The following is a 27,884-nucleotide window of genomic DNA, read 5'->3' on the forward strand; positions in this document are numbered from 1 at the left end:
ATTTTTATACAGATTGTAGATAATTCTTCGTTCTCAGCATCTGATCCCAATCACCTTCAGAATCTTAAATAGCTTGGTCCAATCAACATTATCAAATGCCTTTTCTAGATCTACGAATGCCATGTACGTGGGCTTGTCCTTCTTGATTCGATCCTCTAAGATCAGACGTAAAGTCAGGATTGCTTCACATGTTCCTACATTTCTTTTGAAGCCAAATTGATCTTTTCCCAACTCAGCTTCAACTTGTTTTTCCATTCTTCTGTAAATAATACGTGTTAAAATTTTGCAGGCATGAGATACTAAACTAATGGTGCGGTAGTTTTCACACCTGTCAGCACCGGCTTTCTTGGGAATAGGTATAACTACATTCTGCCGAAAATCAGATGGGACTTCTCCTGTCTCATACATCTTGCACACTAAATGAAATAACCTTGCCATGCTGGTTTCTCCTAAGGCAGTCAGTAATTCAGAGGGAATGTCATCAATTCCAGGTGCCTTGTTCCTATTTAGGTCACTCACAGCTCTGTCAAACTCTGACCTCAAAATTGGGTCTCCCATTTCATCAGCATCAACAGCCTCTTCATGTTCCAGAACCAAATTATCTACATCTTTACCTTGATACAACTGTTGGATATGCTCCTGCCATCTTTCTGCTTTGTCTTCTTTCCCTAGAAGTGGCTTGCCATCTGAGCTCTTAATATTCATACACCTAGATTTCCTTTCTCCAAAGGTTTCTTTGATTTTCCTGTATGCAGCATCTACCTTTCCCAGGACCATGCAGCCTTCGACATCCTTGCACTTCTCCTTCAGCCATTCTTCCTTAGCTACCTTGCACTTTCTATCCACCTGATTCTTTAATCACCTGTATTCTTTTCTGCCCTCTTCATTTCTAGCATTCTTGTATTTTCGTCGTTCATCAATCAGGTCTAGTATCTCCTGAGTTATCCACTGATTCTCAGTTGACCTTTTCTTCCTTCCTAACATTTCTTCAGCAGCCCTACTGACTTCATTTTTCATGACTCTCCACTCTTCCTCTATAGTGTTTCCTTCAGCCTTTTCATTTAGTCCTTCTGCAACATGTTCCTTGAAACAATCCCTCACACTCTTTTCTTTCAACTTGTCTAGATCCCATCTTTTTGCATTCTTTCCTTTCTTCAATTTCTTCAACTTCAGATGGCATTTCATGACCAACAAGTTGTGGTCAGAGTCCACGTCTGCTCCTGGGAAAGTTTTGCAATCCAACACCTGGTTTCTGAATCTCTGCCTAATCATAATGAAGTCTATTTGATACCTTCCAGTGTCTCCAGGTTTTGTCCACGTATACAGCCATTGTTTGTGGTGTTTGAACCAAGTATTGACAAGGACTAAATTATGATCAGTGCAGAATTCAGCCAGCTGACTTCCTCTTTCGTTCCTTTGTCCCAATCCGAATTCTCCTACTGTACTACCTTCTCTTCCTTAGCCTACCACTGCATTCCAGTCTCCCATCACAATTAGATTCTCGTCACCTTTTACATATTGTATTAAATCTTCTATCTCTTCATATATTCTTTCGATTTCTTCATCATCCGCTGAACTAGTAGGCATATAGATCTGCACTATTGTGGTGGGCATTGGTTTGGTGTATATCTTGACAACAATAATTCTTTCAGTATGCTAGTCGTAGTAGCTTACCCGCTGCCCTATTTTCTTATTCATTATTAAACCAACTCCTGCATTTCCCCTGTTTGATTTTGTGTTGATAATTCGGTAGTCGCCTGACCAAAAATCTTGTTCTTTCTGCCAACGAACTTCACTTATACCAACTACATCTAACTTTAGCCTATCCATCTCCCTTTTCAGATTCTCTAACCTGCCACAACGATTCAAACTTCTAACATTCCACGCTCCGGCTCGCAGAATGTCAGTATCCATCTTCCTGATGATCGCCCCCTCTCGTGTAGTCCACACCCGGAGATCCGAATGGGGGACTAGTTTACCTCTGGAATATTTTACCCGGGAGGAAGCCATCATCAGTACATCATTCATACAGAGAGAGCTGCATGTCCTTGGGAGGTAGTTACGGCTGTAGTTTCCCGTTGCCTTCAGCCGTGTAGCAGTATCAACACAGCTAAGCCATGCTGAGTATTATTACAAGGCCGTATTAGTCAATCATCTAGACTGCCGCCCTTGCAACTACCGAAAGGCTGCTACCCCGCTTTTGATGAACCATTCGTTAGTCTGGTCTCTCAACAGATACCCATCCGATATGGTTGCACCTGCGGCTCGGCTGTCTGCACGAATCTCTTATCTACTAGGATATAGTTGATTTATTTCTGACAACATGGTTTGGATAATCTTGAGGTGATTTCCATGTATACCGTATAGTCCTCTAGGAGGTAACTGAAACTAAGTTTTAGAGACAAACATGTTTTACTCTTGGCAAAATTCCATGAGTTAACACTACGATCTCCAAGTCCAAATTCTCCAACAATATCTTCAACTCTTTCTTTTCAACTTAGCATTAATGTTATCCATGATTATTGTTATTTCATGCTTTCTGATGTGAGATCGTAGATTCCATACTTTGGAATAATATAATAATAATAACTTCGTGTGGCTATTTCTAGCCGAGTGCAGCCCTTGTAAGGCAGACCCTCCGATGAGGATAGGCGGCATCTGCCATGTGTAGGTAACTGCGTGTTATTGTGGTAGAGGGTAGTGTTGTGTGTGGTGTGTGAGATGCAGGAATGTTGGGGACATCACAAACACCCAGCCCCCGGGCCACTGGAATAAACCAATTATGACCATTCAGCCAACGAGTCAGACTTTTGGAATAGAATCTGTTAATCTCTGAATCAGGCTTATTAGCTATTGGGGCTTGTACTTGAATTATGTTTATATATAATAATTACTGTCCTTAAAGCATATCTGGATCCAGCTCCATGATCCTTAGACTTAAGTGTTCACTTATGGCTTGGAGCATAAGAGTAACAGACAACTACTCACACTGGAGTCTTGCCTACGTATTTTCTGTAGGTTCAGCTGGGAGTATTCATTCTAGTAAACATTAAATTTGCATAGTATGCACAATACATATTTCAATTTGTTTATGAGGATATTTGAAGAATAAGAATTCTGATCCTTTGACTGAGGAGGGCATTGCCTAACTAAAGGAAGAATCATAATAGGTGGAAAGCTACTGTCGGCTTTGAGAAGCTTATCAAGGTTGAATGAGAGCAGGAGTTGACCTAATGATGTTAAACAAGGAATATAAAACAGAAGAGTGTGGCAAAGTGAGGAAAAACAATGCTAGCCTCAGATATTGCCAAGATTTTAATAATGACATTGTTATACCAACTTCCACTTACTTATGCCAGCTTCCTTGCTTTCATCTTTCCTATCTGTTCTCCCTTAGTGCCCTGACTGTGCACCACTTCGTAATCTGTAGACCTTTGGTCTGAGCAGAGGTCACTTGGCAGGCGAAGGTCCATCAAAGCTGCAACAGCCCTGAAGATGTTTTCTATGGTTTCCCATTTTCACACCAGGAAAATGCTGGGGCTGTATCTTAATTAAGGCCAGGGTCACTTCCTTCCCATTTCTATCCCACTCTCACCATAAGATCTATCTGTGTCAGTAAATTTAAAAAAAGTTTTGATTTTCAATCCAAGTGCAGTTTTTCAAATAAAATTTTGTTTTGGATTTCATGATAAAAGATTACAATACCAACAGGCAGTAAAAATACAAGCTTGCTTTTGAAATAATTTTCATGTCTATCATGGCCCTTTCCTTTGTTTATCCAGTACCCTCATTATTAAACATGATGAAATTCTTTAGTTTTCTTCTACATTTAATGTTAGAAATATTAATAACCTTGTTGATCTGCCTCTTGAAACAATTATCAACACTACTTCACCAGACTCAACTAGGAGTCGCTGTTCACCACATATGTCTCACCAAGTATCTGAAGTAGTCAAAAGTTAAAACTTACCTCTTTCCAGAGCTCAACTTTTCTTTCTGAATTATCCAGTGGATTCTCAATGAGTTCATCCAATACTTCAGTAAACTAAAGAAGGAAAGAAGAACAATAAAAATAATGTAGCCATTTGCTGCTTTATTTATCTATATAAAAATGAATGACTGTCTGTTTGCCTTCTGAAATAACATCATGTCTAAACTGCTGGGTGGAATTTCATGAAATTTTGCACAAACATTGACATATGTTTATTGATATGAAGGCAATAGCTTGACAGCCAATATACTGATAGTCTGTGGTGAAAGTATGTTGGTTTGTGAAGAGGTTTCTTAAACCTGAAATATTCCTTAGTAAATTATCTTTCCTAATTAAATTCAGATTTCTAAGAAGGCTAAGAAGGCAATTTCAAGAGCACTAAAAGCTCCAAAACTACTAAAAAATCTGGGAGAAATGAAATTAAAATTTATGACTTCTGTCACATTTTTTACAAGTATTTTGGTTCTTTGAGGAAATTCTACCATACTCTACCTTATTCTATTCAGAATAACAAAGTTAGTGGGTCATATTTTGTCTCTTTAAGAGATATCAGCCATAAAAAGGAACAAAAACCAAAGAGCAAAGAAACACATACATTTTAAAAACACTACAATATTTCTTATAAAACATATCTTAGTATTTGGTGATAATCTAATCTTGAAGTCCAGTGATATCGCTAAATGGTTAGCATGCTGGCCTTTGGTCACAGGGGTCCCGGGTTCGATTCCCAGCAGGGTCGGGAATTTTAACCATAATTGGTTACTTTCACTGGCACGGGGGCTGGGTATATGTGCCATCTTCATCATCATTTCATTCTCATCACAACGCGCAGGTCTCCTACGGGTGTCAAATCAAAAGACCTGTATCTGGTGAGCCAAACTCATCCTCGGACAGTCCCGGCACTAAATGCCATACGCCATTTCATTTCATTTCATTCAGTCTTGAAGACTCGAGTCAAATGTGCCACTATTAAGACATATGAAATTTAAAATACAGTAACATGCATTCAACTGAAAAGGATTCACACCATTGAGGTGTTTTTTCACAAGTTGTGTCTTAAGTGTTTATGAAATCTTGGTTATTAGATGGTTTTCAAAAAAGTTCTTATGGAGCACTGATATGTATGACAGTCTTTGACAGAACTGACCAATGGAATTAGAATATTAGGGGTCCGCACTATGTCGCTAGGCATGCTGGGATTGCCAGGACAGGAATCAAAACAACAAAAATGGCTTTGTCTTTTTTTTTTTCTTTTTTTTTTTACCGAGGAATATTCTGTGTGTATTAATTGCTAAGTATGAGGTACATCCACTCGGATATTCAGTGGACTCCATGGAGTACCACAATAAAATGAATAAATGGCAGCGTACGAGGAGATTGCAAGAGAAATATGATGTGGTTGTTGAGTTGCTAATTGCAATTTAAAGTCTTTGATGTGGAGTTTACAAATTTTACTTCCAGGTGGAAATCAAATCACATTTACTATGATGAAAAGCAATGTAATGGTATCACAAGTTACCAATTTTTGGTGAGGTTACTGAAGTACTGAAGTGCTACAAATTAAACAACATATTTGTCTTTCACCATAACAAAGAAAAACCTCAACTTCCCATTCATGATGACAATGACAAGATTTGGTCCCTGTATGTTCCCTGTATTGAAAAAATTAAAATTAATAGCTGAATAATTAAGTATAAAATTGCACACTATAGCACACTAAAGTCAGTAGGTAACAAAAAAAAAAAATTCACAAACAGAATCACGCTAAATAATTTAAGTTTGTTGTTTGTATGTTTAAACCATAACTTAATCTCAAAATCTACATGTTTTAAGAGAAAACCTCAAAAACTCAAAACATGGAAACACCCTGACTACACTAAAGGAGAATGGCAACTGGATCACATCTGCATGAACAAATACCACCACAAAGAGATCTATAACGTCAAAGTCCTCCAAGGAATAGACACAGGTTCAGATCAATACGTAGTTAAAATGAAACTCACTCCCCAGAGGAGACAACAAAAGCAAGCCCCTAAAAAAAAATACCGAGCTCGATAGCTGCAGTCGCTTAAGTGCGGCCAGTATCCAGTATTCGGGAGATAGTAGGGTTCGAACCCCACTATCAGCAGCCCTGAAGATGGTTTTCCGTGGTTTCCCATTTTCGTACCAGGCAAATGCTGGGGCTGTACCTTATTAAGGACATGGCTGCTTCCTTCCCACTCCTAGCCCTTTCCTGTCCCATCATCGCCATAAGACCTATCTGTGTCGGTGCGACGTAAAGCAACTAGCAAAAAAAAAAAAAAAAAATTAGATCTTACCTAGCTAATCAACAATGAAAATTACCAAAAAGCAACTGAAAAAATAAAAATCACAGATAAAATTGAAGACTTAGTACACAACCTTAAACAAATTGCAGAAGACCTGGCTCCAATTAACCCACATAAAAAACACCAATGGTGGAACAGCAAATGTGATAAAGCAGTGGAGAAAAAACATCAGGAATGGCTATTACATCAGTCCCAAAAATCATAAATATCCTATCAAAATTTATTTAAAAAAAGAGAATAGAAACTGCTCAAGGCTTAAGAAGAATAAAAAGACACCATCGTAAGGACACACTGCAATTAACTGAAGAAGAATTCAATAAAACTCAATCAAGGGACTGCTACAAAACCTTCAGAAAACAGCACCAAAAATATTAATCCCCCACCCTACTGATGAAGCCCTCATTCACCCACTGCACAAAAAAGGAGACAAAACCAACCCTAATAACTACAGGAGAATCTCGCTCCTAGATATAACATACAAAATATTTTCAATAATCGTCCTTGATAGGATAACTTTAGAACTTGAGGAAGAACTTTTGTTTTTATTTTTATTTGCTATTTGCATTACGTTGCACCGACACAGATAGGTCTTATGGCGACGATGGGATGAGAAAGGGCTAGGAATGGGAAGAAAGCGGCTATGGCGTTAATTAAGGTACAGCCCCAGCATTTGCTTGGTGTGAAAATGGGAAACCATGGTAAATCATCTTCAGGGCTGCCGACAGTGTGGCTCGAACCCACTATCTCCTGGATGCAAGCTCACAGCTGCGCGCCCCTAACCTCACGGCCAACTCGCCTGGTTGAGAAAGAACTAGGAGAATATCAAGGAGGTTTCAGACCCTGGAGGAGTTGCCCTGATCAGATCATGAGTCTTAAGTTCATACTGGACTATAACAGGAGAAGAAACAGAGATAAGGTGATAACATTTGTAGATTTCATGAAAGCTAATGATTGCATCCATAGAGAATACCTGTTTAAAATTTTAAGACACCTTGCACTACATAAACATAATTTATTTATTTAGTGTATGGCTTTACAGATACAAGACACAATGATTTTGAAGAACAAACTATATATTTATATAGTTAACTGTCTCTGGAAGTGCATGAGCAAAGTCACTGATATCGCCACTGTACTTTCTTTTTGGACATTCACTGATAATATGCAGGATGGTCTGCTTAGAGGCACCACAGTCGCAGATAGGCGTAGGAATTCTTTTCCACTTGTAGTGGAAATTTGCACAGTTACCATGGCCCGATCGTATCCTGTTAAGAGTAGACCAGGTTTTCCAAGGAAGCTCAAAGCCAGGTGGTAGTGACGAACCTATGTGTGGCAAAGTTCACTCAGGCCTAGTATCCTGTCTTCTCTGCCATTCCTTAGTAATATTGAAGTTGGTATTCTTAAGTTCTATTGCAGTTCTTATTGGTGGACTTCAGGACCTTAGACAATTCAGATGAACATCGGCGATGTCGTCATGTATTGGTAATTGGGGATTATTTATTAATTTCTTAAATTCCCTGAGACCGGGCGAGTTGGCCGTGCGCGCAGAGGCGCGCGGCTGTGAGCTTGCATCCGGGAGATAGTAGGTTCGAATCCCACTATCGGCAGCCCTGAAAATGGTTTTCCGTGGTTTCCCATTTTCACACCAGGCAAATGCTGGGGCTGTACCTTAATTGAGGCCACGGCCGCTTCCTTCCAACTCCTAGGCTTTTCCTATCCCATCGTCGCCATAAGACCTATCTGTGTCGGTGCGACGTAAAGCCCCTAGCAAAAAAAAAATTTAAAAAAATAAAAAAAATAAAAAAAAAAAATTCCCTGAGGAGAGCATTTTTACGTCGAAGATCTGGTGGGAAGATATGGCTGAGAATAGGTAGACAATATGTGGGTGTAGACCTTATTGTGCCAGTGACGAGACGCATCGTGGTGTTGAGCTGCGTACCTATGAGGTTGGTGTGAGGGCTATTCAGCCAAACAGGAGCGCAGTACTCAGCAGCCGAGAACACAAGTCCCAAAGTGGTTCATTGGAGTAAAGTTGCTGTTGAACCCTAAATTGTACCACATAATTTTTGGATTACGTTGTTGTGAGTTCTTACTTTGGATTGGACGTTACAAAGGTGTTGTCTAAAGGAGAATATTCTATCTAAGGTAACTCCTAGGTATTTAGAGAATCTATTATGTCTCAATAACTGATTTCCAATGTACACCTGCAATTGTTTGTTAGTCATCTTGCTGTTTAGATGGAAGCAGCATACTTCTCTTTTATTGGCATTAAGTGTAAGTCTCCACAATTTAAAGTACTATACCAACACTTTTATGTCGCCCATTAAGGTCATCTTGGATTTCTTGAATGTTGTATCTCTGGTAACAACAGCCCAATCATCGGCATATCCAAATTTTCTTGAAAATGTGGCAGGCATGTCTGAGATATATAGGCTAAATAAGATTGGAGCAAGAACAGAACCCTGAGGAAGTCCATTATTTAGTGATCTTTTTGTGCTCACAGTATTCTCCATATGTACTTGGAAACGTCTTTGGCTTAGCATATTATTCAAGAGCCGGGCAATCGTCTTACATGGTATCACTTTCAGAAACTGAAAGAGTAGGCCATCCTTCCAGACTGTATCTTAGGCTGCTGTCAGATCAATAAAAGCCACTGATGTCTTAAGCTTTCTCTGACAGCTTGCTTCTAAGTTGTAAGACACATTATTTGGTCTGTAGTCCTTCTGTTCGGTCTGAATCCTGCCTGCTCCACTGGGATTTTCTCAAGGATTTATGGGCCAATTCTATTGAGAAGGAGCCTTTCTAGTAAATTATATGTCATACTAAGCAAGGAAATAGGTTGATAGCTCTCTGGCTTATTGCTGGCTTTGCCTTTCTTCAAGATGGCTATGGTCTTTGTTTGTTTGAATAGCTTTGGCAATTGCCCACTCGGTAGAATGTTCGTGAAGAAGGTGGAAAACCATATTCTTGCTCTATCCCCACAACGAGTGATAAATTCTGGGTGAATATCATCCATACCTGGTGCTTTGCCTGGCTTGATATCAGCAATTACAATAGTTATCTCATTCTCAGTAAAAGGTCTGGAGTACTCTGACATATCTGGGACACTGTCCTTCAGGATTTTAAGATTCTTCTTTATTCGTTCCAAGAATACTTTATCCCTGCTACTTTTGGATGTCATGACTATATGAGATGCAATTTTGTTTGGGTGAATTTCTGAATTCATTCGTGTAATGGGTTTTCCATCCCCCAGCTTCCTGAGAAGGGACCAAGCTTCATGACTGGATTTTGTAAAGTCAAGAGATTCAACTTTTGAAATCCACTTTTGTCTTCTTGCAGAATCTAAGCTATATAAAAGTTGATTTGCAATTTCGTGATCACCACTATCAATGTATTGTTGATAAATATTATCTGTTTCCTCACTCCATCCAGGGTATACTCTCTACAAAAGCCCCTAGGGATGTGCTTTTCTGCTGTAGATATCACAGCTCCCACAAATCTCTCATATCCTGTACTTGTTGGTGGTATCTTTCGCAAAACATTGTCAAGGTCCTCTGTAAAAGCAGACCAGTTAGCTTTACTGAAGTTCCAGCATGGTCATGGGGTAGTTGAAACTAGAGGAATCTGGATTCCAAGCTCATAGAGGACTGGTCGGTGCTGGCTATGAGGAAAGTCTGTGAGCACTTTCCGGATCGGTAAGGATTTATCGTCTTTGTTTCTAGATACAAAGCATAGGTCAGGGCAATACTCTAATCTCCATGCTGCAGATCTAAAAGTACCTCGATCCTTGGCGTCAAAAACATAGAAAAGGTCATTAATCTCAACCCAACCCATTAGCGCCTCTCCATTGTCATCGTTGGTTCTATAATTCCACTCCTGATGATGACTGTTGAAGTGTCCTACATAGACAGCTGGGTGTGGATGCACATCTAAAACTTAACTAGGCCACTTGACATTGGGTGGTTTATAGATTTTTTTTTTTTTTTTTTTTGCTATTTGCTTTACGTCGCACCAACACAGATAGGTCTTATGGCGACGATGGGAAGGGAAATGCCTAGGAAGTGGAAGAATGCAGCCGTGGCCTTAATTAAGGTACAGCCCTGGCATTTGCCTGGTGTGAAAATGGGAAACCACGGAAAACCATCTTCAGGGCTGCCGACAGTGGGGCTCGAACCCACGATCTCCCGATTACTGGATACTGGCTATAGATAATTGAGACTACGGTGTCACCTATTCGAGTAACAACAGTGTGAATTTCCTCACTTGTACTGGAAGAGACAAGGTAGGCATTATCTACGGTGGAGAGTACATAGGTGGCATTACCATACGCTTGATGATAGGTAGCTCCCAGAAGATCATATCCTGGAATCTTTCCTCTTGTTCTCAACTGCTGATCATCTGGAGCATGAATTTCTTGGATAACTACTAAATCAACTTCATAAGAAAGTAGCAGTTGCTCACGTCCGTAGGTTTAACCTTAAAGTACCCTACACGTGATCCCTGGGTGGTGCTAAGCGAGCAACAGCGAACAGGTGACCAGACATATTTCCCTCCGTGGTCAAGATACAACATTAATGAACAATGAACATGATAAAATTGACTCTCACTAACACCAAATCAAAATTGAAGTTTAGGGGTGAAATATCAGAATCATTTGAAATTAAATCTGGACTACAGTAGGGAGATGGGCTCTCACCACTATTATTTAATTGTGCTCTATAAATGGTAATGAGGAAATGGTTTAGGAAACATCCCCCAAAAATAAAGATTGAAGAAAAAATCAAAACAAACTGCCTGGGTTTCGCTGATGATTTAGCATTGCTAGCAGTTGACATATAAAAGAAGCAAAGTTCCTCTGGTTTTTACAATAGTCATGAAATCATTTTTCTGATTTATAAATGGAAAAGATGGAAGCCAAAATAATCCTTATTGTGAGCTATCCATTGGAGACAGACATATTCTTCAACTACACTTTTGCAAATCTAGTTAAGATCTAAAAATAATTTCCTTATGGTTTTTGTTCTATCTGCAATCATTATGTAATGCTAGAAATTTTGAGGGCCAATATCAAGCTTATTTATGCTAACTTATTCATATCTTCTTTTATTGAATGCACCTCATTTATCTTTATAGTATACATCTGGCTGGAAATCCTGCTATGGTAATGGAGTAAGACCATACAACCAGCAACTCAATGTCGTGTGTAGTGTGGCGGTAAATAACTCAACTCCCTAAAGATGCCTACAGCTTTGAATGTATGAGCCCCTCTAAGTGTGGTGATGGTTACCTCATCATCATCATCATTGAACCCTTCCAGCATACCAGGTAGGGTGGTTGTAAACGAGCACTCTCCAATGCTGTCTGCCCAAAAATGTTTTGTTGTTCATGACAAATTCCCAACTCCGTCCTCTGCTCTCCACATCTTCCCTCAGTTGGTCTATCTTTTTCTGCATGTTGGTCTTCTTTCCATATAAGCATGTGGTATTCTTGAGCTATTCATTCTTTTAACATGCTCGAACAGTTAAAATTTGGATAACCTCTTTCCACCATAGATTCAGTTAGTCCCAGGTTTGTACGGATCTCTTCGTTCTTTTGGATGGCAGTTCTATGAAATTTCATCGCACAAGCTTGAAGCTTGTTTATGTTATTTGATGTTAGTGTGCATGTTTCCAAGGAATATGTAAGAATGGGAATGAGATATGACTTGTATATGTTTGTTCTTTGAGGAACCTTCTTGTCCCATAGTAAATTTTGCACATGACTATAGAAATTGAATCCTTCGGTTACTCTATTCAGTACTTCTGACTCCACCCTGACATTACTTGCCACATGCTACCTAAATATTACCTACATATATCTGAATTGGTTTACTACTTCAACCTGTCTGTCGTACAGTTGTAGGTTGCACTCAGAATTCTCCTTGCTAATTTTCATTGCCACAGTTTTTGTTGTGCTCACTTTCATTCCATATACTTCGAATTTAATTTTCCACAAATGGTTCCCTCAGTGGAGGAAATGACACTGGAAGCCATCACACATTAGGCCCAATGGCAAAACGAGCAGAGGAGGAACTTACTACTATTGTGGTTCCTAACAGTTGTGGAGGCAGAAGAAGTCATGCCAAATGAACTGGCTGTGAAGGCGGAGTTCAATTTTTTTTTGCGCCAGCAGCTGTTCACTGCAGTTCTGGTATCCTGAAATCATGTCTCATGCTTCATGTGCCGTGATGAATGGTTCCAGAATCACAGTGTGTGGGTCACTTCCTGGCAATTTGCAATCCACCTTAAACAAAATCACACTAATGGCAATCTCCCTGCCATTTTTATTTAGAAGTCTAACAGCAATGGAATAAGGTCAGTGGTAACAGGTTTTGGGTGAAGCTTGGGAGTTACTGGTCTGGACCTGCATGTTAGCAATAGCTGTGTGATGGTTGCCTTCCTGAGACCCATGACTACTCAGAGATCTGGTCCTGCATCTGTGACTGGGTAGGCCTTTTCAGGCCAACTGCTGACCACCCTGAAGGGAAGGTCGTAGAAAATGTGAGATAAACATTTGAATCTGGCTGGGAATCCACATTCAGAAGATTACTGAAATTTTTGTGCACAGAAACCACGAAAGAAATATATGAACATGACTATTGGAATGTAGAATGTCAAGACTCAACTGGAGTTAATGGAGGACAACAACAACAGACCAGAGGAAAGAATGCTTCTTTATGCATGATCTAGCTAGACTAGGTTCAATATTGTTGCTCTCAGTGAAACCAGGTTATCAGGTGAAGGAGTGAAGGACAAATCAGTGAGACCGATTCTGGCTACCATCTTTTGAAAAGGGAAGGATGCAGGAGAGCCACGCATCTATGCTGTCGGATTTGCAGTAAAAAAAAAATTGTGAAAGAACATAGGCTTACTTCTAGTGCAATCAATGAAAGATTCACGACCCTTCGAACTGATCTTGCTGGAGATAAATTTGTTCCCACTTTCAATAATAATGATGAAGACTCTAAGAATCAGTTCTATCACCAACTGAACAGTATTCTTGCCAAGACAGCTACTAAAGATAAACATTTTTTGTTTGGCGACTTTTATGTCAGGGTAGGAAGAGACAATCAATTATGGGGAAATGTCATGGATAATCAAGGTTTTGGAAATTGCAATGCAAGTGAACTATTACTTCTTGGTCTCTGTGCGGAGCATTGGCTTTTCATCGTCAATACAAAATTCCACCTAACTTCTTTAAGACCATGTGGACAGCTAATTTCTCAGGTTGGTTGAGTCTGATACACCTGGTATGTTCTTTGATGTGAGTACATACCGTTCTCGAAGTCTGCCCAATATAAACCTTGCCACAAGTACAGGGAACTCTGTAGATACCAGGTTGTTGCAATTTAGGCACACTATCTTTAATTGGTCGCAGGAGTTGCCTAATCTTAATTGATGTTCCAAAAACTGTTTGTAGATGGTACCTACGTTTGATTTTAGCAATATGATCCGTCATGTTATGTATGTAAGGTAGGTAAGCAGTTCCTTTAACATCTTGTTCCTTAACAGGCATCCGATTATGCGTCGATTTCAGAACCGTTGAGATCAAAGCTCTGCTGTAACTGTTGCTCTCAAAGGTGGTTCTCAAGGTGTTAATTTCCTCTTGTAGAACTGACACTTCACAAATCCTCCTGGCCCTGGTAGTCAGAGTTGTAAGAATACCATGTTTCTGCGCAGGGTGATGGTGAGAATCTGCATGGAGATATCTATAGGTGTGTGTAGGCTTGCAATAAACACCGTATCCTAAAGATCCATCCTATTTCTTGGTGACAAGAACATCTAAGAATGGTATTTTGCCGCCAGATTCCATTTTCATGGTGAAACAAATGGAAGGGTGCTGGCAACTAAGGTGATCTGGAAAGTGACCAAGATTGTCTTCACCTTCCATCCATACGACGACAGTATTATCCACATATCGCCACATATCGGTTTGCAAGGTGCTGACGACAAAGCTTTCTCTTTGAAGTTTCCCATGAAGAAATTAGCCACAACAGGAGAGAGAAGACTCCCCATGGCCACACCATCCGTCTGTTCATAATATTTCCCATTCCATAGAAAGTAAGAGGAGGTCATGCCGTGATAGAAAAGCCTAGCGATCTCTTCAGTAAAAATATCATTAATGAGAGACATAACACTATCAACAGGTACTCTCGTAAACAGAGACACCACATCGAGACTCACCAAGATATCACCTGGCTGAAGTGATATAGTTTTTAACTTCTTAATGAAGTGTGTGGAGTCAATATAGGAAGGGGTGTTACTCAGGAGTGGTTGAAGTAGTCTACCTCAATATTTAGAAAGGGCATATGTCGGGGAACCAATTGTACTAACAATAGGCCTAAGAGGAACACCTTCCTTATGTATTTTGGGAAGCACATCGGAGGAATAGCATCCCCTGGAAGGAGACTCTGTGCTGTATCTATTGGAATAGAAGATTTATTGACCAATTTGATGGTCGCATTTAAGTAGCGAATTGTGGGATCACGACTGTTAATCCTGTATATAGGATCAGCTAACAGAGGCAAGATCTTGTTGTCATTGTCATCCTTATCCGCCACCACTGTCACATTACCCTTGTCAGCGGGAAGAATTATTATATCAGAATTGTCCCTTAGATAATTTTAGCGCCCGGATTTTGCCTTGTTTTAAGTTGGACTTAGGTGGATTAGCAGTCTTGAGAACTCAGGAACATTCTTGTCTAATTTCCTCAGCCTCTTCAGGTGTGAGGTTATGTACCAAGGAATCTATAGATGTAATATGTTCCTCAATTGGAATTCTTCTAGGTACTACAGCAAAGTTGAGACCTTTGGCGAGAACTGCCTGTTGGGTTTCATTCAGAGGCATACTGGACAAATTTACGACAACTTTGTTGGTATCAAGTCTAATAGCATGTGGTTTCTGCATCTGACATAACCTTTCATATTTGGAAATATGCCTGCCCCTTATCTGATCTAGTATGCTGTTGGCTTGCACCGCAGTAATGCAATCAAAGACCTTCCATAATTCCTCATTTACGAAGTTTGAGAGGCGTAGATGCAGCTGAAGCAACTCCCTCAAGATTAAATCCAACTCCTTACGAGTCTGCTGTATCCTCTCTATCAATAACGCCTTGCTTGTACGATGTTCGAGTATCATATCTTATGGTGTTCTAGAGGCTACAACCTCAGTGAATCATGGCTACCTATTATCAGAACCATTAAGGGCACCATTTTAAGTTTCTTGTTGTTTTCTCCTAGCAACCTTTAATGCATCATTTCATTTCTCTGTTCCGACTCGTTGGCTGAACGGTCAGCGTACTGGCCTTCGGTTCAGAGGGTCCCGGGTTCGATTCCCGGCCGGGTCAGGGATTTCAACCTTAATTGGTTAATTCCAATGGCACGGGGGCTGGGTGTATGTGCTGTCTTCATCATCATTTCATCCACATCACGACGCGCAGGTCACCTACGGGTGTCAAATAGAAAGACCTGCACCTGGCGAGCCGAACCCGTCCTGGGGTATCCCGGCACTAAAAGCCATACGACATTTCATTTCTCTGTTGTCTCCTGATGAAGAAAGGCAAGGTTCCTTTTGAAACGCGTAGAGTGTGTTTATAATTACATGACAAAATCCCAAAATATACTTTATGAATAGTTACACAGGCTGTGAAAGTCTAAGTGATAATAATAATAATAATAATAATAATAATAATAATAATAATAATAATAATAATAATAATAATAATAATAATAATAATAATAATACTGCCTATCATTAAGACTGCCAGCCCCACGGTGTAGGAGGTGTAGGAGGCCCCGCGTTCGATTTTCGGCCAGGTCATGGATTTTTACCTGGATCTGAGGGCTGGTTCGAGGACCACTCAGCCTACGTGATTATAACTGAGGAGCCATCTGATAGTGAGACGGCTGCCCTGGTCTAGAAAGCCAATAATAACGGCCGAGAGGAATCTTCGTGCTGACCATATGACACCTCGTAATCTTCAGGCCCTCGGGCTGAGCAGCGGTTGCTTGGTAGGCCATGGCCCTTTGGGGCTGTTGTGCATGGGGTTTGCTTTGTTTTTATTATTAAGACTATGGTTATAGACCACAATAGTGTGTCTACGATTGTGTTTTAGAAAAGATGGCGTACTGCAGCTTACTGTGCAAATAAATACATTGCTATAATAATTTATTTGAAATTGTTAACCTATTTGTAAAAAATTTAAAATAAGTTTTGTAAACAGTTATTTTGTATTAATTAAAACTGTTACCATGTTTTAGTGGACCAGAGAGGTATAAGAAAGTGCTGGTATGAATGGGTGGACAGAGAAAATATGAGAGTATAATTTAAAGTAATAAATTTTGAAATTTTATTTATTTCCCTTTTTTTTCTTACTCCATCTGGTTCTACACTACGATAACTCGAATTCCAATTAGTTCACACACTGAAAACAACGCCTTAGTGTTTTCTTAATATTTCCTGAATTACAGCTGTGTATGTTCAACCCTTGTCCCGTTTCTCTACAGGGTTGGGTATGAAGAGAGATGAATCTTCATAGCGAGTTTTTTTATGATCAGATGCCCTTCCTGACATCAACCTCATCAGAGATTTTAATGAGATGAAATGAATGACATTATATATGATAGTAGGAAGGGAGAAGGTGAAACCCATTGCCAGCATAAAGCCTAATCCTGTCGAATAGCACAAGTGGTCTGCTCAAGGCTTTACGTCTCCATCCAGCAGACAAATCACCATCAGCAGCATTGTATGCCCTCACTCCGTATGAGCAATGTGGAGAGGTTTGGAATTTAATCTAGGCTTTTGGCACGCTATCTAATGGTTAGAAATTGTATGCCACCACCTCTCTTACCCTGATAGCCAACATCCTGATGATGAAATTTTTTCAACCATCGTGACTTAAACTGGCTAATCCTCTTTTATCATGGTGGTTTAATCCACCAAGTTGGGTTCAGGAAACCCATTGCAGTTGTAGTCACAAGGTCTTTCACTGGAAACACCCATCTCACATGAAGTCCACACACAGACTCACTCGCTCGCCAGAGGCAAGTCCACTCAGAGTTCCGAACAGAAGCAAAAGAATAATAGTGCCATGCTAACCAAATGATGCACTATATAAACAATCCAAAATAGTTGCTAAGTAATGCTAGGACAGTTCAACTATTCGAAAGGCATTATTGCATCACTAAGTCTTGAATTGCAAAATTATAATTGGCACTAATTTCCATATCACTGTAGACAGTCTCAAAATGATATAGTTACGCTACAAAATCAAAGAATATTTCTATCAGATACTATAACATTTCCTGAATCATCTTACGCATCACATCTGACACAATGATTATAAACACTTCTTGAAGTATAATACAGTGAAATCTGTATACAACGATCACCAATACAATGATAATCCCCTCAGTAATGATAAAATATTCCGGTCCCAGCACTAATTCCATTAATTCCAAGAAAAATTCCTCTCAGTTTAATAATACTCTAATTAACGATAAATCACTCCATTACAATTGCCTTTTTCAGACTCCTGTGATGTGCTTTCCTTCCAATACTGCAACAATCCAAGCACAAAAGTAACTAGGAACATACTGTCATATGAAGACTTCCCTATTGTGTAAGCATATCAAGCAGAATTTTTATAGGTGTGTATTTAGCTGAGGAATGGGTTTGTTGAGCAACTCTGGGAACTCAGCAGCTCAGAATTCAAGGAAGATCTAGATAATGTGCATACCAGAAGGATTTAAATGGCAGTATTGTAGTACTGAACAGCTGCTTAAAACCAAAACAGCCCCTTAATTATTTTGTTTTAACACATTTTCATACTTTCCAAGGACTGTTGTAATTTTAGCAGTGAATCTTGAAACAATTAGGTCTTCATGAGTTCTCTGTGAAGAGGAATGTGAAACAGACTGCCATTTCATATTTCTTTAACTATGGTAGTTTCAAAAACAATTATCTCACAAAATGACAAGGTACAGTAGGGACGGACAATCCAAATCCTTAGTAGATTACATAATATCTGACAGAAAATCTGGTCAAACTATTTGTAATGTTTTGGTTGTACCAAGTGAGAGCCGCCCACAGGCTGCTTCTTGCAATCATCAAAAATGTAAAAATCCACACACCAAGGAAAACCAAAAACCAAAAATTAAAACCTGGGAATTGAAAAAGGTAGAAAATGAAATGATGTATACAAAAAAGGTGGCCTCCACTATACCTGCAGACAGAACACAAGGAGGAAATACAGAGTGGAACAGATTCAAAGAATGTCTTGTTGGAACTTCTGTAGAAATATGCAGCAAAATTAGTAGTAAAGCAAAGGTAAGAAAAACAGCCTGGTGGAATGATGAAGTAAAGAGTGCAGCTCAGAAGAAAAATTAAGCAAGAAAGGCTCAAGATAAAGAAATTCAGAAAGGAGATGAAAAAGATTAATTAAAAATGAGTGAATTACAACAGACATACCGTAATGAGATTATACACTGCGAGTGAAACGAGTAGTAGCAGAAGAAAAATAAAAGTCTTGGATTGATTTTACAAATAAATTGGAAGAAGATAATAAAGCAAGTTCCAAATTGCTGTACAGTGTTATTAGAAATACCAGGAGTAATTATGAGTAAATAACAGTTTTACAGAAACCAAATGGGAGCATCACTGGGGGAGACACAGAAATAAGAGAAATTATGAAATTGTACTTTGAGAATTTATACAATGGTATAAAGAAGGACTCCAGTCCTAATGCACAGATTCAGTCAAGCTGCAGTGATAATATATCTGAAGAAATGCCACCAACTTAGAATGAAGTAGAATCAGCCCTTAAAAGTATGCGCAATGAACATGCTACTGGCTTTGATGAACTAAGTGCAGACATGATTAAAGCTGCTGGCCTACAAGGAATTCAATGGCTATACAGGGTGATAAGGACAATATGGAAGGAAAATAATACCAGATGACTGGAAAAAGGGAGTTATAGTTCCCCTGTTCAAGAAAGGAAGTCAAAAAAGTGCAGCAACTATAGAGGGATTACCTTACTGTCCCATGGTTTTAAAATATTTGAGAAGATTCTTGAGAAAAGATCAAGGAAAATTATTGAACCCCAACAGCAAGAAGAACAACATGGATTTAGGAAAGACAGATAAACTATAGACCTCATATTCACACTGAAAATTATATTAGAAAAGCACTTGGAGACAGATCGTAACTTGACATTTGTGTTTCTAGACATCGAAAAAGCATTCGATAGTGTCCCTAGAACAACTATATGGGAGTGTCTTAAAATGAAGAATGTACTTTGGAACTAATTCAGAGAATAAAAATGCTTTATAATAACTGCTACAGCTGTGGTCAAGTAGGAAATGGATATTCAGATTGGTTCCAGACATCTAGCGGAGTGCAACAAGGCAGTGCCCTTTCACCATTACTATTCATCACCATCATGGATGAAATCACAAAAGAAGTGAAGCAGAAAACCAACATGGATCTTAAAGCATGTGCTTTTGCAGATAATATAGTTATCTGGGGAAATAGCAAAATGGAATTCCAGGAAAGGCTGAATGTCTGGAATGATCATCTGAAAAAGTATGGACTGAAAGTAAGTGCTACAAAAACTGCTGCAATGTCTGTTAATATTCAAAGGTATAAACTTAATTTTTGTTTGCGTACTGAACTGAGATCATGTATTAATGTGTCACAACATCAATTTTAATTATCATGTCCTTTCTCAATTGTGTGATTAATGTATTTTATGGCTGATGATGATATTTAAATGTTGAAACCGGTATCATTATTAAACAAATGTTGTAAATAATATCTTATACAACTCGTAATTTGTATTGAAAAGGTTGAAAAACTTATGTCTGTGATGTCTGTTAATAGACAGAGAAGTAAAGATAATATAATACTGGAGGGTATACAACTGGAAACAGTAAACCAGTAAATCAGTATCTTGGATGCATAATATCAAGCGACAACAGAATACAGCTTGAATTAAATAACCACATTCAGAAATCCAGTCAATTCTATCAGCAAGTTCGATATCTGCTCTGGAATAAACAAATGCCAGTAAGATCAAAACAAACTCTGTTTTGAACATACTTTGTCCCTATATTGACTTATGGGTTGGAAACATGCACAACTACCAAAAAAGATGACAGCAGACTTCAGGCTTCAGAAATGAAGTTTCTAAGAAGCATGCTTCAAAAGACAGGAAAGACAAATTAAGAAATGAGAAGATTAGAGAACAAGCTGGAATAAATCAATCCCTGAAGGAGACCATAACTAGGGCATGTTTGCGATGGTTTGGTCACGTCAAACGTATGACCGAAAGAAGAATTGCAAAACAATGGTTGCATACGGAGATTACTGGAAAGAGACCTGTTGGAAGACCTAGGAGGAGATGGCTGGACCAAGTGAAGGAAGATATCACATCCAAAGTAATCAACTGGGATGAAGTCTTGAAGGAGCAGTGGTACATGAATAGACTAAAATGGAGAGCGCTCGTAAACCACACCCCGGAAACTGGAGTGGAAACTTGATGATGATGATGGTAGTTTACAGTAGTGGAGTGATGTGTAGTATGAACTACAATTGTGTGTGGGAAATTAAAATTATGTGGTCAATGTGAATGTACTCTGCTGGACATAGATAAGTATTGTCGTGTGTGCACTGTGCGAGCGTGTGTGCTAGTATGTGTTTTATGTTTGTTTTTCTGTTGCTGCAAACCTATTATTACTGGGAATTAAATGATATAATGTGATAGGTAATTAATGTAATTCATCTTTCAGATATTAGTGTATTCACCAATTGACATGAGAAACTGTTATTCTAAATCCCTCTTTATAATGATAACTTCCACTACAACATCTTTTTTCTATCTGCATGGTATCATTTCATCATTTCACTGTATTACAATATACCGTATATACCCCGAATAATCCCCGCCGTCGATTAATGCCTGCACCCTCATTTTAGGAAGGCTCATTTTGAAAAAAAAAAAAAAGAAATGAACTAAAATTCCTTCCATCGAAAGAGTAACATAGGCATAAACAAACATTTGGTATCACTCCGTGAGGTCCATGGGCTCTTTACGCAAATATGAACATGTAAAATGAAAATGAGCAAGTAGGCCTACTTACGTGACAGGTATTTCATTAATCGGAACTTGCAACAGGCTCGATTCCCTGTAGATGGGAAGATTCGTTGTCTCTTGCATCATTAGAATCCTCTCCTAAATTACTTACAAGTTCGTCACACTCCACGTCTAAAGCACGTCTCACACGTCGTCTCTTTTTACTGGACAGTAACACGACCGATGGTGCCATGTAAACACTTGAAATAGACACACCGGCAAAATCTGATGTTAGTTTTGTGATACAGTAAAACCTTGTTAATTCAAAGTCTTTGTAATACAGAAATCAGACTTCCAATTATGTGATTTTGAATTAACAGCCATCTTGTAATTTAGAAATGCCAACCCTTGCCAGTTTTCGCGGATTCTGCTTTTCCGCGTACTGCCTGCTACGTGATATTGTGGCGTTCCTTGAAACACTAAATACAAAAGAACTACGATTTCACTCTATTTTCAATTATGAAACACACAATAGACACACCGAAGTGAGTGAAAGTGCAGAAAGCTACCCCTGCACGTTCCGGAAGACGCGTTCTATCGTGACGTGGAGAAATTTTGAATTTAAATTACTCTGTAAAATACGGTACTATTTAAAAAAAAGTAAAGTCAGTTTAGAATTAAAAGTCTGAATTGTTTTCTGTTTAAATATGACATATGGGGACACATCTACGATTGCACAAAGCATAACTGTACACTCAGCATCAAAAATTAGGTGAGCCAGGAGCGTGTTGGCAATCTTAACGCAAATAAAACTCACACCCCAATTTCGTGCCTCAAATTTTTTTTAAAAATATGCGGGGATTATTCGCGTAAATACGGTATATGTATATTGATGGGAATTTCATGCAAGATTCATAGACTGGACCTGTAACCCTCAAAATAAAATAGTATTTCTTTGCCATTTTATTAATATAATAATATTTTACTTCATCTACTTACCCTTATAACTTCATCACTCTTTGCAAGTACATGGTCAATATCATTCAACCTATCATCATTCTGCCACATATGTAGATAGATATGCATTTGTTGAACTGAGGCAGGGTCTGGAAGTCCATCACATTTGAGGTAACGTTTCCACTGTGATTAAAAAAATTTAAAAATGAAAAATAATTTTAATGAAAGAACAAATAATTATTTTCATAGCTCATTAATCATTGAAAAATTTGAAAATTTTTGGAATCAATGATGAGGATATGTTTAACTGTTTAATCACCCAGGCCACATATACTATAAAAATATTTAAATTATTTCTGTAAATTCTTCTTTCTTTAACAAATATTTAATGAAACTAAATCATCACAAACTACATGCATCACAATTAAACAAACTGGACCAAACACACAAGACATGAGGAAGAGGAGATCAACAAATGAATAGTGGTAATTGTTGTTTTAAGGGGCAAAAACAGCAAAATTACCAACCCCTATTAATAAACTTAAATTATGAGATACATTAATGTTTTGCAATATCTTGTAACAATATGTTTAAACAATTACTGGTATATAGTATATTTATAATAATTTACAAAATGTTATGTTGTGTATAACAATTTATAATAATTGTCATGTAATGTATTTAAATAATCTAATTAAAATACATAATTTAGATATACAGCAGCACTTTAATGTTAAATATAGAGTTTTCTAATAAAATATATACACTGTTTGTTCATCAATAACTTTCTAATAAATTGAGATAAAAGCCTGAAATTTAGTAAAGATATAGCTTAATGATCAACTTTTTGAAATCACTTGGGGTGTTCAAAGTGGCCACCATCAGCAGTCAAACACAATGAATGCTGCCAAACAGTGCCAAGAACACAGTTCTGTAACGAATGCAGTGGAATTGCTGTGATAACAATTCAATGTTTTTGCATAGTTCAGCCAATGTAGGTGGCTTTGCTCAATACACAACTTTATTTAGGGTCCCCAGAGGTATAAGTCTAGAGGTGGGAACCATGCTGGAAATTCAAGAGCACCTCTTGCCTATCCATCGTTCAGTGAAAGTTTCATCAAGGTACTCTCTGACGTCTCAATGGCAGTGAGCTGGGGCAACACTTTGTTACAGATAAAACCTCTCATCCCCATACAGTTTTGGGGTTGCAGGTAAAATTGATGTCTGCAGCTTATTGACATAAAGCACCCTAGTAACTGTTCCTTCAAAGAAGAACGGTCCAATCAAACACTGAGAGGACAACCCACACTACACATTAAGCTCTGGTAAATTGATGCGTTGGTGGATGTGTTTAAAATTCCTTTCACCATTGTCGCTCTACTGCTGAAATGTTTTTAAACTTGAAGAACCACTTCAAAATCACCTTCCTTTCTTTGAATGATATAGCCTTGTGTCCACCATTTTGTGTTTCTCTTCATACCATCTATAAACAAACTAAAAAATGTTACAAATCGAAGGCTACTTAAAACTAAGGCATTAAGCTACCATTCACCAAATTTCAGACTTGTATCTCAATTTAGTACAAAATTATTGATGAACAAACAATGTACACATTTTATTGGAACCATCTGTATTATAAGTATTAAGTGCAGACTTAAAAACTCATAGGAGTATTTTATTCTTCATATTCAATGGGGTCTCTGCTCTTGTTGTTGTTTAAGTCATCAGTCCATAGACTAGTTTGATGCAGCTCTCTGTGCCATCCTATTCTGTGCTAGACTTTTCATTTCCAGATAACTGCTGCATCCTACATCTGCTCTAATCTGCTTGTCATGCTCATACCTTGGTCTATCCCTACCTTTCTTACCATCTACACTTCCCTCAGAAACCAACTGCACAAGTCCTGGGTGTCTGAAGATGTGTCCTATCATTCTATCTCTTCTTGTCAAATTTAGCCAAATCGATCTCCTCTCACCAATTCGATTCAGTATCTCTTCATTCGTGATTCAATCTATCCATCTCACCTTCAGCATTCTTCTGTAACACCACTTTTCAAAAGCTTCTATCCTCTTTCTTTCTGAGCTAGTAGTTATCATTCACGTTTCACTTCCATACAATGCCACACTCCAGACGAAAGTCTTCAAAAACACTTTTCTAATTCCTATATCAATGTTCGAAGTGAGCAAAGTTCTTTTCATAATATAGGCCTTCTTTGTTTGTGCTAGTCTGCATTTTATGTCCTCCTTACTTCTGTTATCATTAGTTATTTTACTACCCAAGCAACAATTTTCATCTACTTCCTTTAAGACTTCATTTCCTAATCTAATATTTCCTGCATCACCTCTAACTTCATTCGACTGCACTCTATTACTTTTGTTTTGGACTTTTATTTTCATCTTGTACTCCTTACCCAAGACTCTGTCCATACCATTCAGCAATTTCTCCAGATCTTCTGCAATCTCAGATAAAATAATAATATCATCAGCAAATCTCAGAGTTTTGATTTCCTCTCTTGGATTGTGATTCCCTTCCCAAATTTCTCTTTGATTTCCTTTACTGCCTATTCTATATAAACATTGAAAAGGAGGGGGGACAAACTGCAACCTTGCGTCACTCCTTTTGGGATTGCTGCTTCTTTTCCAAAGCCTTCGATTCTTATCACTGCAGACTGATTTTTATACAGATTGTACATAATTCTTCGTTCTTGGTATCTAGTCTCAATCACTTTCAAAACCTCAAATAGCTTGGTCCAATCAACATTATCAAAGGCCTTCTCAAGATGTATGAATGCCATGTATGTGGGGTTGTCCTTCTTAATTACACCCTCTAAGATCAGACGTAAAGTCAGGATTGCTTCACATTGATGTATTCACAAAGATGCACACAAAATGCTGTCAGTTGTGTACATTAATTTATTTTGAACTTAACTCACATTAAACACACACATCAACAAACCACCATCTTTAACAACTGCCTATCACTAAGACTACCATCTTGAAAAACATTTGACCATTATATAACAACATGTCAACATAAACACAACACGAGCTCACAAAAACAACTCCTCTCCACTATCGAGACTGTCTCTTCATACGGGTTGCCTGGCCAGGCTTCTAGAAGGATATTACCCAACACCTTTTCTCGTAAATTCTACAGTGCCTAATACATAGTTACAATTGTAAGGAAGGTTCTACATAGTTCTTGTCGTACCTAGTGTTATTTTGGATATTACAGTGTGTTGTACAATATTGATGAAGATGATGATGATGATGATGCTTGTTGTTTTAAGGGGCCTAACATCGAAGGTCATCGGCCCCTTTGTACAATATTACTGTGGATTATACATCATATATACAGGTAATACTAAATTATATACTATTAATTACAGGTTCTTACATTAACTAAACTCATATACATCACATGTTTCATGACATAACCTCACAAGTTATAATAATAATAATAATAATAATAATAATAATAATAATAATAATAATAAGAGCAGCGCTGGATACCGTGGTTCAAATCCCGGTGACTCCATGTGAGATTTGTGCTGGACAAAGCAGAGGCGGGACAGGTTTTTCTCTGGGTACTCCGGTTTTCCCTGTCATCTTTCATTTCAGCAACACTCTCCATTATCATTTCATAGCATTTATCATTCATTAATAAATCACCTTGGGAGTGGCGACCCCATTGTAATAACAGCCTATATATGTTTCATTCATTACATCCCTGACGCGGTCAATGACTGGAAAACAGGTTGTAGGTTTTCATTTTCAATAATAATAATAATGATAATAATAATAATAATAATAATAATAATAATAATAATAATAATAATAACAATAATAATAATAATAATAATAATAATAATAATAATAATAATAATCATGTATTCATAAAGATGCACACCAAATGCTGTCAGTTGTGTACATTAATTTATTTTCAACTTAACTCACACTTGTATTATTTACCCATGGGTTAAAGAATATTGTTTACAAGTTATATCAGTCTATTACACTTACGTCAACATGTTCCTACATTTCTTCTGAAGCCAAACTGATCTTCTCCCATCTCAGTTTCATCTTGTCTTTCCATTCTTCTGTAAAGAATATGTGTTAAAATTTTGCAGGCATGAAATACTAAACTAATGGTATGGTAGTTTTCACACAAGTCAGCACCAGCTTTCTTGGGAATAGGTATAACAACATTCTACCGAAAATCGGATGGCACTTCTTCTGTCTCATATATCTCACACATTAAATGGAATAACCTCGCCATGCTGGTTTTTCCTAAAGCAGTCAGTAACTCAGAGGGAATATCAACAATTCCAGGTGCCTTGTTCTTATTTAGGTCCCTCAAGCTCTGTCAAATTCTGACCTCAAAATTGGGCCCTCCATTTCATCAGCATCAACAGCCTTTTCTTGTTCCAGAACCATATCATCTATGTCTTTACCTTGATACAACTGTTGGATATGTTCCTGCCATCTTTCTGCCTTGTCTTCTTTCCCTAGAAGTGGTTTTCCATCTGAGCTCTTAATATTCATACACCTAATTTTCCTTTTTCCAAAGGTTTCCTTAATTTTCATGTATGCAGCATCTACCTTTCCTAAACCATACAACCTTCAACATCCTTGCACTTCTCCTTCAGCCATTCTTCCTTAGCTGCCCTGCACTTTCTAACCAATTCATTCTTTAATTACCAGATATTCATTTCTGACCTCTTCATTTTTTGCATTCTTGTACTTTCATCATTCATCAATCAAGACTAGTACCTCCTGAGTTATCCATTGATTCTTAGTTGATCTTTCCTTTCTTCCTAACATTTCTTCACCAACCCTAGAGATCTCATTCTTCATCACTGTCCATTCTTCCTCTATCGCATTTCCTTCAGCATTTCCATTTAGTTTTTGAGCAACATGTTCTTTGAAACAGTCCCTCACACTCTTTTCTTTCATCTTGTCTAGATCCCATCTCCTTGCATTCCTTTCTTCTATTCCTCCAACTTCAGATGACATTTCATGACCAGCAAGTTGTGGTCAGAGTCCACATCTGCACCTGAGAAAGTTTTACAATCCAACTCCTGGTTTCTGAATCTCTGCCTAATCATAATTAAGTCTATTTGGTACCTTCCAGTGTCTCCAGGTCTCGTCCATGTATACAGCCATTGTTTGTGGTGTTTCAACCAAGTATGAGCAAGGACTAAATTATGATCGGTGCAGAATTCAACCAACCAACTTCCTCTTTCATTCCTTTGTCCCACTCCAAATTCACCTACTGTATTACCTTCTCTTCCTTGGCTTATCAGTGTATTCCAGTCTCCCATCACAATTAGATTTTTGTTACCTTTTACATATTGTATCTCTTCATATATTATTTCAATTTATCTTCATCTGCTGAAGTAGTAGGCATATAGACCTGCACAATTGTGGTGGGCATTGGTTTGGTGTCTATCTTGACAACAATAATCCTTTCACTATGCTGGTCGTAGTAGCTCACCCGCT

The 27,884-nt window shown here is 38.2% G+C and overlaps 1 protein-coding gene across 1 annotated transcript in view; it reads right to left on the reverse strand.

The window, feature by feature from the left end:
* The window catches only part of LOC136864159 (dynein axonemal intermediate chain 7), a 658,911-nt gene extending 631,513 nt beyond the window's left edge, over nucleotides 1-27,398 (reverse strand). The window contains exons 1-3 of the mRNA XM_068226132.1: nucleotides 27,219-27,398; nucleotides 22,426-22,566; nucleotides 3,971-4,045 (exon numbers count right to left, since the gene is read on the reverse strand). Of these exons, the coding sequence (XP_068082233.1) occupies nucleotides 3,971-4,045; nucleotides 22,426-22,566; nucleotides 27,219-27,398 (396 nt within the window). The remainder of the gene's footprint in view (nucleotides 1-3,970; nucleotides 4,046-22,425; nucleotides 22,567-27,218) is intronic.
* Between the last annotated feature and the right edge of the window lie 486 nt (nucleotides 27,399-27,884).

This window comes from Anabrus simplex, chromosome 1, assembly GCF_040414725.1.
Source record: "Anabrus simplex isolate iqAnaSimp1 chromosome 1, ASM4041472v1, whole genome shotgun sequence".
NCBI classification, from domain to species: domain Eukaryota; kingdom Metazoa; phylum Arthropoda; class Insecta; order Orthoptera; family Tettigoniidae; genus Anabrus; species Anabrus simplex.